Raw genomic sequence first — 13,245 nt, 5'->3', positions numbered from 1 at the left:
GAAGTCAGCTGTGATGGATTTTCTGGTTTTTAGAGTATCCTGTTTGTAAATAATGCTACTGCAGGCAGTGGGGATCCTGTGGGAAAGGAGGTGTGTAGCAGCATGAGCAGGGCAGCAGCCTGTGGAACAAGCTTCTTGGATTTTTCCAGGCTGGTGAAGATTGGTTATCCTGGGTGAAGAGCTGTTAGAGCAGAGTGTGCACTGCTCCACCCATGGGCTCTCAGTGCTGGGGATGCCTCCAGCCCAAAGCCGAGGTGCAGACTGGCATAGCTGCTTTTAAATTGTCGTTTTTTCAGAGTGATAAAGGCTGGTGGCCTTTTCATCTGCTGGGCTGGGGGATGGAGACACACATTTCTAGTGAGGTTTTTTCAGGTGATTTTTATGCACTATTTTGCAGGACTGTGCTAACTGTTCCCCTTGGCCTGGTTGACTGCATTCTTAACCTCACTGCCTAAATTTCTGTTCCATCAGAATGGTTGCTGTTGATTTTTTTCTTTCGTCCCTCAGAATCTGAGGGTTTATTTGGGTTTTTTTCCCCAAGTGTTTAATAACTTCTTCCAGAGCAAAGCTCTGCTTTGCTTCTCCCACATTCTCCCAAAACACAAAGCTTGGGCATTTTTCCTGAAGCCAGAAATGTTTTGTAGGGAGCAGGACTCATCTTTGGCAGTGAGAGATGGGATGTCTCCCAGTGTCTTTGGTCATGCAAAGAAGACGGAGCCACCCTAGCAAGCAGCAAACCATTGAGGGCTTATTTCCCCGTCCCTACCATTCTTCAAACACAGCTTTTCTTTAAGTGGGAGTATTTTTTTTGCCCCTTGAGTTGCTGTGTCCTTATGAACCCTCTGTCCCAGCCCTGCATGGAGTTAGCACTCGCAGCCTGCCGCGGAAGCGAGCAGTGCATTAACCGTCACGGCAACCTGGCACCTTTCGCATATGGTTCACTTGCAGAGCATTAAACATTTTCTCAGCCTTGCTTCAGTGCCTGGACATCTTTTGCTTCCTCTTAACCCCCACTGTCTGCACTCTTTCTGTGATGACAAGTATCTGGGGAAAGCTGTTTCTGTGAAACACTTGACATCCAGCATGACTTTCCTGTCCTAGCGGTTCATGTCAGAGAGCCTTTAAACTTCCTCTAGTAATGTGATTTCTTTGTTTCTTTTTTTCTGTTCTTTGTGGCTTGTCAGAGTTGCTGCCCATTGCCTGCTGAAGGAGAGGGAAAATGTGATATTTTTCAGCTTGCTCATCCCTTTATTTGCTGGAGGAGCAGCAGCGAACTGATTACAGTGATCCTTCAGTGCAGAGAGCTGGTGGTGAATAGAGGTGCTGTGGATCTTTCAGCAGCTGGGATGAAGGAGAAATAAATGTAGATTAATTTCTCCTGGAGGTGTGCTGGAATTGTAGTTCTCCCAATGCAATTTGGTCTTGGCAGTTATCAGGCTGAATGTGGCTAGGAATAAAAAAGTCAGTATCTGGAGGAGCCTGTTGGCTGGGAGTGGAGCAGGTAGGAGAGGGGCTGCAGGCTCCTGGCTCTGCCCCTGTTCTGCATCTCAGTGGACCTTAGGTGCAGGGGAGGAGCAGGGAATCCCTACGTGCCAGGGTCCCCACGAGTGCCTCCATGATGCTGGGGTGTCCCAGCCTGGGACAGGAATGATGCCTTCAAGCCTGGCATTGAACTGCTGCTCTCGTGAGGGCTGCTCCAAGGTAGGGAAAGGGGAAAGAGGTGTTTGCTGCCAGCTCAGCTGGGCAGAGCTGGTCTCATGCTACCAGGCAGGGACCCAGGGGCCTGTCCCGTTGGGGCTTCAGCACTGGTACCACCCTGTGGGTCTTGGCTGTGTTATTCTGGAGAAACATCTCTTCCTTTAAGAAGTGATGAACCTTAGAAATGAGAGGCTGATGTTTGCTTTTCACTCTGTTCCTCCCGTTTGTACCAGTCTCCCAGTAGCTGTGAAGAGAGTGTCTGTCTAGTCAAACCCATCAGATCACAAACTGCACAGAGGGAGTTAATCTGCAAGAGCCCTCCCTGGTGCCTCTCTCCCCTGCCTGCCTGCTCAGCTGAGGGCAGCTTTCAGCTCTTCTGTGTGGAAACTGGGGCATCTCTGAACCAGTTTCTTTCATCTGCTTCTGAAAGGCCTTACATCCTCCTGCTTAACATTTTGAAGGGTTATTTTGGTAGTAAAAACAAGAGCATCATAGGTTGGGATGAGCTGTTTCCAGGAGGTGACCCTGCCTTTGCACTGCCCTCTGTTTTCAGCACTGTGACCAGGTGAGCTGGCTACTGTCTATATAGATTGGGCAGCACTCTGAAAAGGACAGGTATGTTTTCTTTTGATGTTCTGTCCATATTCCTGGGAGCTGGAACGTGCTTGAAAATGAAGTTGAGATCAGCCCATCTGTTTGTGTCAGCTCACCCCAGCAGGGCCAGGAGGTGCCTCTCTGGGACCAGTAATTCCTACCACAAAAATTTCCAATGAGAAGTTCTGCCAAGAGTGGCAGCATTTCAAAAATGTTTGACTACAAGTACATAAATGCTGTTACATTCAGTAGCCAGGAACTCTTAGTTCCTGATTTTTTTTTTTTTGGTCAATCTTTATCGCCCTCTGAAACAAAGCTTGTCTTTGTTCTGAACAATTGGTGGGAAGCTGATTATACATCTGTCTGTGTATGTTCACACACACACGCTTTTTTTTTCAATACATATAAATATATATGTATATAATGTATCTATTTTATATATATGTGTATCTGGGGTAAGGAAGGCAAAATGCTCAAGTGTCTTACTGTTGTGAGATGTGAAGTAGCTTTTCAGGGCAGTGCCTGCCCTGTTCATTGCACAGCATGAAGCCTTTGGATGAAGCAGCAGATTGCCTGGTGCCCGGGGGCAGCAGCTGACGGGTGCTGTCATTCCTGTCTCGCAGGAGGAGCCGGCCCCCACGGCGCAGGGCCGCAGGTCATCGCTCAGCGGGGTGTGCTACCTGACCATGGGCCTCCTCGTGCTGCTGCTGGGCCTGGTCTTTGCATCGATGTACGTGTACAGATACTTCTTCATCACCCAGGTAGGAGTGTCTTGGGGAGCACTTCTGGCTCATCAGCCCGAGCAGCCAGACCACCTGTGAAAGAGGTGGTGCTGGTTTTTGTTGCCCTGCACTGTGGTAACTCAGGAGCCAGGTTGCTGGGCACTGCAGATGAGGCATTTCTTAAGTGGTAGGCTCAGGCTGACCTCCATCCCCAATGCCAGGAAGGGCCTTCCAGAAACCCTCCCCTTCCCTTATGGCTTTGGTTTGCTTGCTTTCTAACTCCATAAAAATATCCTGCCAGTTGTACCTTTTTAACCCCCTGTCACTGCTGTCCACGGTACGGCAGTCTGAGAGCATGGCTTGTGAGAGGGGAACAAGCCTGGAGAGAATGGGGCGGGTACAGGCAAAGGAACAGCTTTTTGCAGTAGGTTTTGTAGGCTCTAGCACAGAAAAACTCTGTAGGTGTAACAAAAATAGGTGCTGCTATTAATAAAACAAGCAGAGAAGTAAAAAGTAAGTGGGAGATCATATAGAAAGTAAGCCCTCAGCCTCCATTAAATTCAGCACCTTTTCTTCCACATAGTCTTTGCAAAGCCTGGCTTGGCCTGGCTGAGGCACTGGGCTGGCAGCACTGTGGAGGGTCAGAACACAGGGAATGAGACAGGGCAGAGCTGCTTTTTAAGGAGGAAACTGCTGAGCTCTAGCTTGCTGAGTGTTTAGCCAAGAAACCCCAGAGCATTGATTTGCACCGGAGCCCTCGCTGTTCTGTGGAGTGGCTATTAGTGAGTGAGTTCTCCCAGGACCACTGCTGCCTTCATCTTCATCACTGCAGCCAGCACTTACCCACTCAGCAGAAGAGTCTTTTTATCTACTCCTTTTCTCCATAAATTTCCTTGCTGTCAAGGTAATTTGCAGTCTTTGTTTCAAGAATCATCAGTGCTTTATTACCTGTTCTCATTTACACCTGATCTGGGAACACTGTGACAGCCCCAGGGCTGCTCCCCCCTCACACACACCCCTGTCCCAGTGTGAGGGTACCTGTCACAGGGCTTTTGGTGGAGGCACTTCCCTAGAAGCAGCCCTGGCCCTGAGGGAAAGGTATCGGCCCGGCTGTGGACAGTGTTCAGTCCATCACCCAGTCAATAACCTGCTCTTGGCACATGCTGAATGGCTCTGAGAAATGCCCTCTGGTCCATTTGGGGCCACCTGGTGTCACCCCAACTGCTGCCTGTGATACCAAGTGGCAGCTAATATCCAGTCACACGGTCAGAGATGCTATGGGGAGCATGGTAATGGGACCTTCGTATCTCAGTCTGCCATGGCTGCAGTTCCTCCCTGTGATCCTCATGCTCTAACCTGATTGCTCACTTTGCATTAGCTTTTTTGCCCGTACGTTGTGCTTCTGGAGAATCACAGAGTCATAGAATTGCTTGGGTTGAAAGCGACCTCAAAGATCATCTCCTTGCAACTGCCCTTCCATGGGCAGGGACTCTTTCCAGGTTGCTCAGAGAGCAGCAGCTCCTGTTTTACTGTGAGGTGAATCCACTTTGTTTTGCTGCATTTGCCACTCCAAGATACGAGGGCCTCTGGAAATCATGCTGTGCTCAGCCCAAGTTTCTATTCTTCCTGTAGAAAAATGCAGTTACTGGAAGCCATGGCTATGGAGAGACGTGAACAGCCTGGTTAGGAAATTTAAGAGCTTGCAGACAGTCAGTTTGCCTTTCTGAATTACTCCTTGTGAAACCCCACAGAGAATTCTTTATTCCTTTTGGACCTGGCTAGCATGAAGTGGGATGCGGTCATTTCACAAGGGTAGTTTGCACTAGGTTCATCAAGAATGTTTTCTGGTAAAAAGATTGATCTTGAAATACCTTCAAGCATCTGATGAATGTTTTACCCAGTATGGGTAGGCTCCTTGCCATGTTTGCTGTAGCTGCTGGGGGAGGGGTGTGTTGTACCTCTGCCTGGATCTGTCCCCACAGCTGCCCCGTGAGAGCGTGTTCCACTGCGGTGTCCTGTACGAAGACTCGCTGTACTCGCCCTTCAAAGGGCAGCTGGAGCTGCACGAAGATGTCAAGATTTACATTGAAGAGAACTACGAGCAGATCAATGTCCCAGTGCCCCAGTTTGGAGGGAGCGACCCTGCAGACATCATCCACGATTTCCAGAGAGTAAGGAGCTCCTGGGGCCTTTGGGGGCATAGCATGGGGCTGAGCTGGGTGCACCAGCTCTGTGTTCATGGCCTAGCACTGTCACTGTTGTCATATACATCCATGATGGTCTTATTCCTGAGCTGTCCTCCTGCCCAAGACCCTCTCTGAGTTTTTCCAACCTGTTCTACTTGCTTGGTAGGGAGGTTTGTTTAACACAGTTTCCTGTCTTCCCTGAATTCCCTCTTTTCACCCATTTTCACAGTGGCATTTCATTGCAGAGGGGTTCAGTTGTGTAATTTCTGTGCTTGGAATACAGGGTCTGACAGCGTATCACGACATTACGCTGGATAAGTGCTACGTCATCGAGCTGAACACCACCATCGTGATGCCCCCTCGCAACCTGTGGGAGCTGCTGGTCAACGTGAAGGTACAGCTGCAGTCCTGCTTGTTCTGCATGCTTTCCTTGAGTTGGCTCCTGGGTGCCAGCTGGCAGCTCCTGGGAAATCAAAACTGCCGTGTCTGGGGAAGTAAGCCTTGGCCCTGAGTCTTCATGTAGAGTGAAGGCTTCAGCAGGTTTAGCTGAAATACTGATTTTGCAGACAGCACAGTAGCGCTGGCATGATGATCAGCCTGACCAGGGAGCACAGAGAAGCAGGAGATTCCTTCCCTGTGGTGTTTACTGATTGTAGGAATCAAGGGAAAAAAGAAAATTTCCTGCCTTTCACTCTTGCTGTGGTTTCTACTGTGGTTTGCCAATTGCAGAGCTCTCAGTGTCCCTTGGGGAGGAACAGGCCTTCAGCATTCACCTTTTTGGGGGGAATCTGTGCTGCCCTCCCTGCTGTGCTGCAGCACCAGGCTTGGGCTCATGCAGTTGTGCTCACAGCCAGCATTAATTGGGTTTAGTACCAGCGATTTTGTTCAGTTCAGAAGCCTGTGCTGCTAAAAGCAGCCATCTTAAAATAGAATACTCTTTAATCTTCACAGCAGGAAAAAAGCATAGGATTTTTCAGATTGCAAAAGGTACATATTTGTCTCAGTCTTCTGCAGGTAAATCAAGGCACTGAGCCTGGGTCTTTTATCACTCCTATGAGGGTCTGTTTAAAAGAAAGGGGGGAAAAAAGATAATCTAATTTTTACTCTTTCCTAAATTCTCTTTGCTTGCTTTCTGCTGTGTGCAGTGTGGTGAACTTTGCAGCGGTTAAGCTCAGAGGCAAGCAGTTATGCCTGGAGAGATGCCTGATCTCCAGTCCCTGTCAAACTCCCAGTTTGTTCCCTAGCAGTCCTTACAATTTCATGCACTGTGACTGTCTGGCAAATGTGCTGAGAACCCTGCTGGGGTGCAATACACATTTACTTACAACTCGCTCCAGACCTGTCACAGCATCTGACCGTGGCAGGTGACCAGTCCCTGGGGCAGAGGGAAATGGAAAAGGCAGGATTGCACAAGCTGAGAGAAAACAACTGAGAGATTGGGAATGCTGGTCACATCCTAAAATAACAGATAAAAACTCAGGGTCAGTGAAAATGATGCACTGTCATTGAATTTAAAAAGGGGATAACAATACAATTAAAGTAGTCTTATGTGCTTGAAGAGCCCAAAGCAGGTGTGGGTTTAAATAACCTCCTAATTATTGAGATGGGTGTCCAGTAGTGTCCAATCTGCCTGAGGAGGCTTTAACCTGTACCTTAGAGACATTTTTCTAAAGTGGTTAGCTTGGTTTTGGGCTCAGAGAGTTTTTCACCATGAGGAGGACAGTGAAGCAGTGGAACAGGGTGCCCAGGGAGGTTGTGCTGCCTCCTTGAAATTCTTGAAGGTTTTCAAGACCAGATGGGATAAAGCCCTGAGGTTCCTCCCTAGCTGAATTAGTTATGATCCTGTGGGCCTGTAATCTTCATGGCCACATGTGGGGGGGGCCTTGCTGGTCAGGCAGAAAGCTCAAGCTGCAGGGAGGATCTTGATGACCTTATGACTTGCCCCGCTGCTCAAAAGTGCTGCTTTTTGAATGCTGGGTGAGGTTTGTTGGTCCTTGGACTTGGAGATTTTTGCCTTCTTTGCGTCTCTGAATGCAGTCAAGTCCCAAATGAATGAGACTAATTTCCAGCAGAAGGTTTGGTTCTGGAGCTGTTTGGTGACTGCAGTCCTGTTTCTAGAATCAAATCACAGTCCAGCAATTAACACCAGTGGTTTGCTCCAGCAGACTAGGGTAGCATGGGGAGTTGGTGAACCTCCTTTGCTCTTTCCTCCCGGCCAGCCTGGTGCCAGGGTTCCCCTTTGCAGAGTGGCTGCCACATGCCCTGTGCCTGCTTCTTTCAGGCTTTATTCCGTACAGGTGTGACAGTTCAGTGAACGGGCCTGCGTCAGAACAGGCCTCCTCCTGCGATGGAGGAGTGGTGATCCCCCCTTCACCTGCCACAGATATTTAAATCTGAGACAGTGAAGAAACTGGATTGTGTGCTCTTGGCTGTTACCCTGAAGGCCCCTGCGAGTAACTGCACGTATCTCATGGCCTTCCCTGCGTTCTCCCCCAGAGAATCAATAATGGGATTTCTTGCAGAACTGTTGTGTTAGTGCAGTACAAACTGGCACTAATTGTCTAATCCTGCAATGTTAGAGGATGGCCTTATTGATCCACCTGGCTGTGCCAGCCCAGCAACACAGCGCTGAGTTAAGGTAGTGTGTTTCCAGATATGTCTCTGTGGAGATAACCAGTCCTGGGAAACAGAAGAGGTGGTATTTGAAATGGTGCTGCTATTGCTTGCTTTTCACCTTGATTATGCTTACCTTGGCCCCAGAGTCTGACAGTTCTTTTATTTCTTTGACTCTCTTAATGAAAAAGGACCAGAGGTGACTCTTTGCTTCATGATCTAGTTAGCATCTACTCACAAGTGCCCCCTGACCCAAACTGCACTTGTTACACAGCTGTTTGTTGCTACAGCGATGTCCAAACTTGAAAGATGCCCTGAGCACCTGGGAATGAGCTTGCAGAGAGTCTCCAGTGCTGAGCTGATCTCTTTCTTGCAGGGAAAGGTGTGACCTCCATCCCTGGGGTGCACATAGAAACCCCATTTTTTCCATCCCCTGGTAGCTTTCTGCCATGACACCCCTCTCATCACCCTGCTCTTCTTAGTGGCCTCTACCCCAACAGCAGGGATGTCACTGCCCCAGACATTCCTGGGGCAATGAAAGAGTGTGGAGAGCTCAGTTCTTCTCTGAATGTGGTGCCCATGGCCCATCTCTAGTCCCCATCCCTGTGGGCAGTAAGGGCAGGACATCATTGTGGCCGTGCTGAATGGACCAGAGAGGAGGGGGGAGTGTTGGAATCTGAGCTTGGCTGGTGGTTGTAGGTTTTGCCTTTTGAAGTAAATGTAAAATGCACATTTCAGTGGAGTTTCTGGAATTTTGGTTAAGCTTTTATTCCTCTCCAGATGGGTTTCTTGTACTCTCAGAGTTACAGTTTTGGGCATCCTGCTCTGAAATTTGGGTCAGTTTATAACAGGGTTGATCCTATGCTGACTTCATCCCCTACGTGAACATTCAATTTTTGGATCTGATCTGTTTTGTGTGCATCAAGGGGCAGTTTCCTGCAGGGACAAGGACACACGTTAACTGGCCTCAGTAAGTGGAGCCTGAGCCTTCCAACAGTGAATGAATTTTCTGCAGTTTGGTTGTCCGTGGTGCTCTGCATGAAACAGTTGCATCCAGGGAGGAGATCATAGCAGTGTTTGTGCCTTATTTTGGTGGAAATTGTGTTGTTTCAGAAAGGGACATACCTGCCTCAGACGTACATAATCCAGGAGGAGATGATCGCCACGGAGCACGTCAGTGACATGGAGCAGCTGGGCTCCTTCATCTACCGCCTGTGCAGCGGCAAGGAGACGTACCGGCTGCGGCGGCGCGGCACCCGCAGACGTGAGAGCCCTGCCTTGTCCTGCCTCACCCCCACATCACAGCCCCGCTTTGGCTGCTTCAGCCATGCTGGCTTCTTCATGGTCAGAGTGGGGGTTTCCCTGTGGGTGTTTCCCTCAAGGTGTTCCCCATCCAATTAATCTAAACTCAACTTCAGGATGCTGCTGGAAGTGGGTGCTGACTGCAGTGTTTCTGTCATCCGTCAGCCTGATAGAAACCTTGCAAAAATGGTTGCAGGAGCCAGCAATTCATTTACACATGGGCTCCTGGGGCTGAACTAATAGCAGTGCTGTTGGGAACTGTTTGGAAAATTTCCCTAATGAAGGCACCCGGTTCAGTGGTAGCTATTCAGAGCAGATTAGATCTCCAAATTGTCTTTAATTAATTAAGTTCCTAATAGTATGGAAAGCATTGTGAAGAGGGAACATTGGACTGTGTAAAAATGATTTCACAGAAGTCAGCAATATGTACCTTATATTCAAATGGTAACATTGCTGCAAAATACTCTTTAATACCAAATATTAATTTGCTTTTAAGGTATGCTTAAAGGCTCACCTGAAACACGGACCTGTAGTCAGTTGGGTTTGGATCTCTGGGGAAGCTTCAGGGTGCAGAGGTCACCATGGCTGTAGCTGACGGTGCTTTCCCAATGGGAGCTGCACTGACATGGAGGAACTGCTGGCACACACTGGTTGTTGCTCCCATGGAGCCTTGGCACGGTCCTGCTTGTCATCAGGGCACCACAGGTTTGCTGTAAGGGGGGGAGGAGCTGCCTGGCAGAGCTGCCCAGAGCTGAGGACCCCCGCCTTTGAAGGGCGTGGGGCAGCATTACCCAAGGCTGGGGCCACAGCAGGATCAGGCACGCAGGGATACAAACAGCTGCAGAGGAAGTGGCTATTTTAAGCACTTCTTGGCTGCATCCAGGGCTGTGGTCTGTACCAGCCTGTGACTTCTGCTGACTTCTTGAGGCTTTCTGGTCTCTGAGATAACACTGAGATGCTGTCAGCTGAAACCAGCTGTTCCCAGATGACTCCTTCAGCCCATGACAGCTCTTACTGGAGGACTATATCCTAGAGAAGATTGTTACTCTTCCAAAGACCAGATAATGCTGCTTTCCGTATGGGCTGTGTTGTTCCTGCATTTCAGTGTTCAGAAGTTGCATCTCATCTGCTTTCCTTGCCTTCCTTGCTTTGTTTCTTACAGATTATCATTCATTGATTCACCTTTCTCCTTTCTTTAAATCCCTTCTAGGTATCAGTCGACGTGAGGCTGGAAACTGTCATCGTATTCGTCACTTTGAAAACACTTTTGTGGTCGAAACTGTTATCTGCCAAAAGTCATGAAGCCACTCTCCAGATGTAACCTTCCTTGGCTTTGCTTGCACACACATGCACACACATGCTCTCAGCCCTCTCTTTAGACATGGTAATCTGGCTACTTTTTATACTCCCCCCAGCTTGTGCAGCTCTAACCTCTGGGGTCCTTTGTGGCCCTTTCTTCCCTGCTACCTACCCAAGACATTTGCTGGGCTTAAATTTACACAGTGGTCAAAGATAACCTAGGGGTAGATGCAGCTTCTTCCACACCACGGGATGGAAATCTCTTTTGGGAGCAGGTTTAGGTAGAAGGGATGGCTGAGAAATAGGAATGCTGGGAATAGGTGCTCTTTTCCTGGCTGAGCAGTTTCAGGCTGGGATATTGCTCTGATGCTGCCTTGGCACTGGGAGAGAGGGTGTATGCACAAGAGGAGGATTTCCATTTTGGTGCTGATATCATGACGTAAACCAGGTGCACTGAGGAAAGGTAAAGTTGTGAGGCTACAGACAGGGCAATTTGGAGAGCTCAGCAGAGGGAAGGTTTCTGCCCAAACCATGCTGTGGTGGTCCCATTTTGCTGTGTGTTGTCCCCTTTAAGACCAGATTTTCAAACACTGAAAGCAACTCCTGTGTGCTGTTTTTTTGACCTGCTCCTCCTGAATGTGACATGGCTCAGCTGAAAGTGCAGGGGGTCCTGGGGGGTGTCCAGGGCAGGCAGGAGGACAGGGCAAGGAGCAATGAGGTGGGTGGGGGATGACATGAATGACACAGCATGTCACTGCTCTCCAGCCACAAAGCAGAGGCTGAAGTGCATGGCTCTGTAGCTCTTTTTCTTAACACACAGGTGCAGCTGCTGTGGATCCTGGGCAGATTTGCTGTCACACTGCCTGAGTAAATAGAGGTGTGTCTTTAATGCAAGATTCTAAAGCCCCAATGATATACCATCTGTAGGCTGTGGCTGCAGATGGAGCCTCGTGTCTGTCCTGGCCAGCTCTGCTTGCTTGGGAGGATGAGTTGTTTTCACATGGATCCATATTCCTGAGTTGTGTATGGATGGGGTGCCATGCCTGCACACCAAGTGGTGTCAGCAGCAGAACTGGTAGTTACTGGCAAGTGAAGAAGCAGATTTTTGAAATCTTTTAACAGTGTGTATTCTTGTGTGACTCCTCCAGTGGAAGCTGTTTTGATAGTAATCACTGTAATCCAGCTGCATTATCTGCAGGCACCATTGTGGTACAGATATTGATACAAGGCAAGATTCAGCTGATCAATATACTGCAGAGAGATTGTTTGAACAAAACTGCATTTCTATTGATTGTTAGACAGAAGAATTGCAGAGTAATTAAATATTCTTCCCTCTGTTCCATATAGTTAAAACTAATTAGGTTCTTGAAATGCAGGCAGTTTTTTGGCTTGAAAGAATGGGGTGAGTTTCCACTTGGCACATTGTTGTTAATTGGTTTCCAGCAAATCTGGACTTGTTCACCATCTGTTGAAATGAGTTTGTTGTTTTGGAAGAGGAAGGATAAAGTAAATGCAAGTACAGTCATTAACTCAGCAGAACCAAAACACAAAATTAATATATTTTAAACTTTTGAGTGTTAATTCTGTGAGTTAATTATATGAAAACAAAACAGGATATCAGGATGGCCATCTAATGCAGTAGGAATTAGTATGTCCTTAGAGGCTGAGTATTTATTATTTTATATAAACATAGCTATAAACATTAATTTCTATCAAGTAGAGGAGGACACTTTGGTTTCATTCTGCTTTAAGCTTGATGTAAAATGAAGAATTACCAGGGGTTGATATGGAAAGTTTCCCACTGCCAGATGGGTATTTAGTTTTCTAGCATTGTGTTTTCCCAGCAATAACTTGCTGCTAGCCCCAGCCTTTAATTGCCAAGAGGATGACAAGAAGTGGGTCAGAGAATTGGTTCACTTAATGGAAGTAACTGGTAAATTTAAGCCCTACGTTTCTCTTCATTTCTAGAAGCCTAAGCCTGCACTCAGGTGAGCATACAGGCCTCTTCCCCTCCCCTCTGGTTCTGCATGATTTAACTGGTCATTGGATATGCTAACTGTGCAATCCCGCAGCTGTAAGGACAAACCTTGGTTCTTTAGGATGAACTAATGTGGTCACTGTTCCATAGGATGAGAATGCAGTTGTCTAGAAAGAAAACATAAGATGCTTTGTATATTTTGTCTGGTGGGAATCTTACTTCTTAGAAAAAACCCATGGGATAATAAAATCTTTTACCTCTGACATGTAAAGTGTGTGTTTGTTTGGAATGAGGAGAACATGCCCTCCACAAAGCTGTTGCTCATGGGAGGCAGCAGCTGGAGGGTCCAGCCCAGTGGGATCGAGGAGCTGGGCAGTGGGAGGGTGCTGCAGTGGGGAGGCCCTTCCCCACAGTGATGGCAGAGCTGTGTGGAGATGTGGCTGACCTGCTGGGGAGCTGCCCATGCCTGCAGCTCTGTAGGGCTCTTCCCCTCTCCTTGCACATCCCTGGGAGACCCAAGAGTAGCCTGTGTGGGGAAGTCGCCCAACTGAGGTCTGTGAAGCAGCCAGATACCTCTGCTGCTTGGGTGGCTAGTGGGCATTGGATCTTTGTGCTCAGCCTTGGTTCTCCATCTGCTGGATTTCAACACAGAAACGTGTACAGTGTGACCTAAGCCTGCAGTTGTGTCTGGGCCTCTGCAGGGCTGGCCTTTGGGGGGGCTTTCTTCTCCTCACTGCACACAGCAATGGGTGTCCCTTAGTGCCCTCCTGGGCTTTCTCCCCATTTCATCCTTCTGGTAGGGAAGTGTCAGAATATTTTTCCTGAACTTGACTGTTCCTCTTTCCACAATTAG

General features: G+C 48.3%; 1 protein-coding gene across 2 annotated transcripts in view; it reads left to right on the top strand.

Annotated features, from left to right (window-relative positions):
• The window catches only part of ITM2C (integral membrane protein 2C), a 31,565-nt gene extending 18,910 nt beyond the window's left edge, over window positions 1–12,655 (top strand). For both annotated transcript variants that reach the window (XM_069024413.1, XM_069024412.1), the window contains 5 exons: window positions 2,916–3,053; window positions 4,997–5,185; window positions 5,484–5,594; window positions 8,927–9,077; window positions 10,326–12,655. In XM_069024413.1, coding sequence (XP_068880514.1) covers window positions 2,916–3,053; window positions 4,997–5,185; window positions 5,484–5,594; window positions 8,927–9,077; window positions 10,326–10,417 — 681 coding nt within the window. In that variant the 3' untranslated portion in view covers window positions 10,418–12,655. The remainder of the gene's footprint in view (window positions 1–2,915; window positions 3,054–4,996; window positions 5,186–5,483; window positions 5,595–8,926; window positions 9,078–10,325) is intronic.
• The last annotated feature ends 590 nt before the right edge of the window (window positions 12,656–13,245 follow it).

The sequence above is a fragment of the Aphelocoma coerulescens genome, chromosome 9, assembly GCF_041296385.1.
Source record: "Aphelocoma coerulescens isolate FSJ_1873_10779 chromosome 9, UR_Acoe_1.0, whole genome shotgun sequence".
Lineage (NCBI taxonomy): Eukaryota > Metazoa > Chordata > Aves > Passeriformes > Corvidae > Aphelocoma > Aphelocoma coerulescens.
The sequence above is the reverse complement of the archived record's forward strand: the minus strand, read 5'-3'. Positions and strand labels throughout refer to the sequence as shown.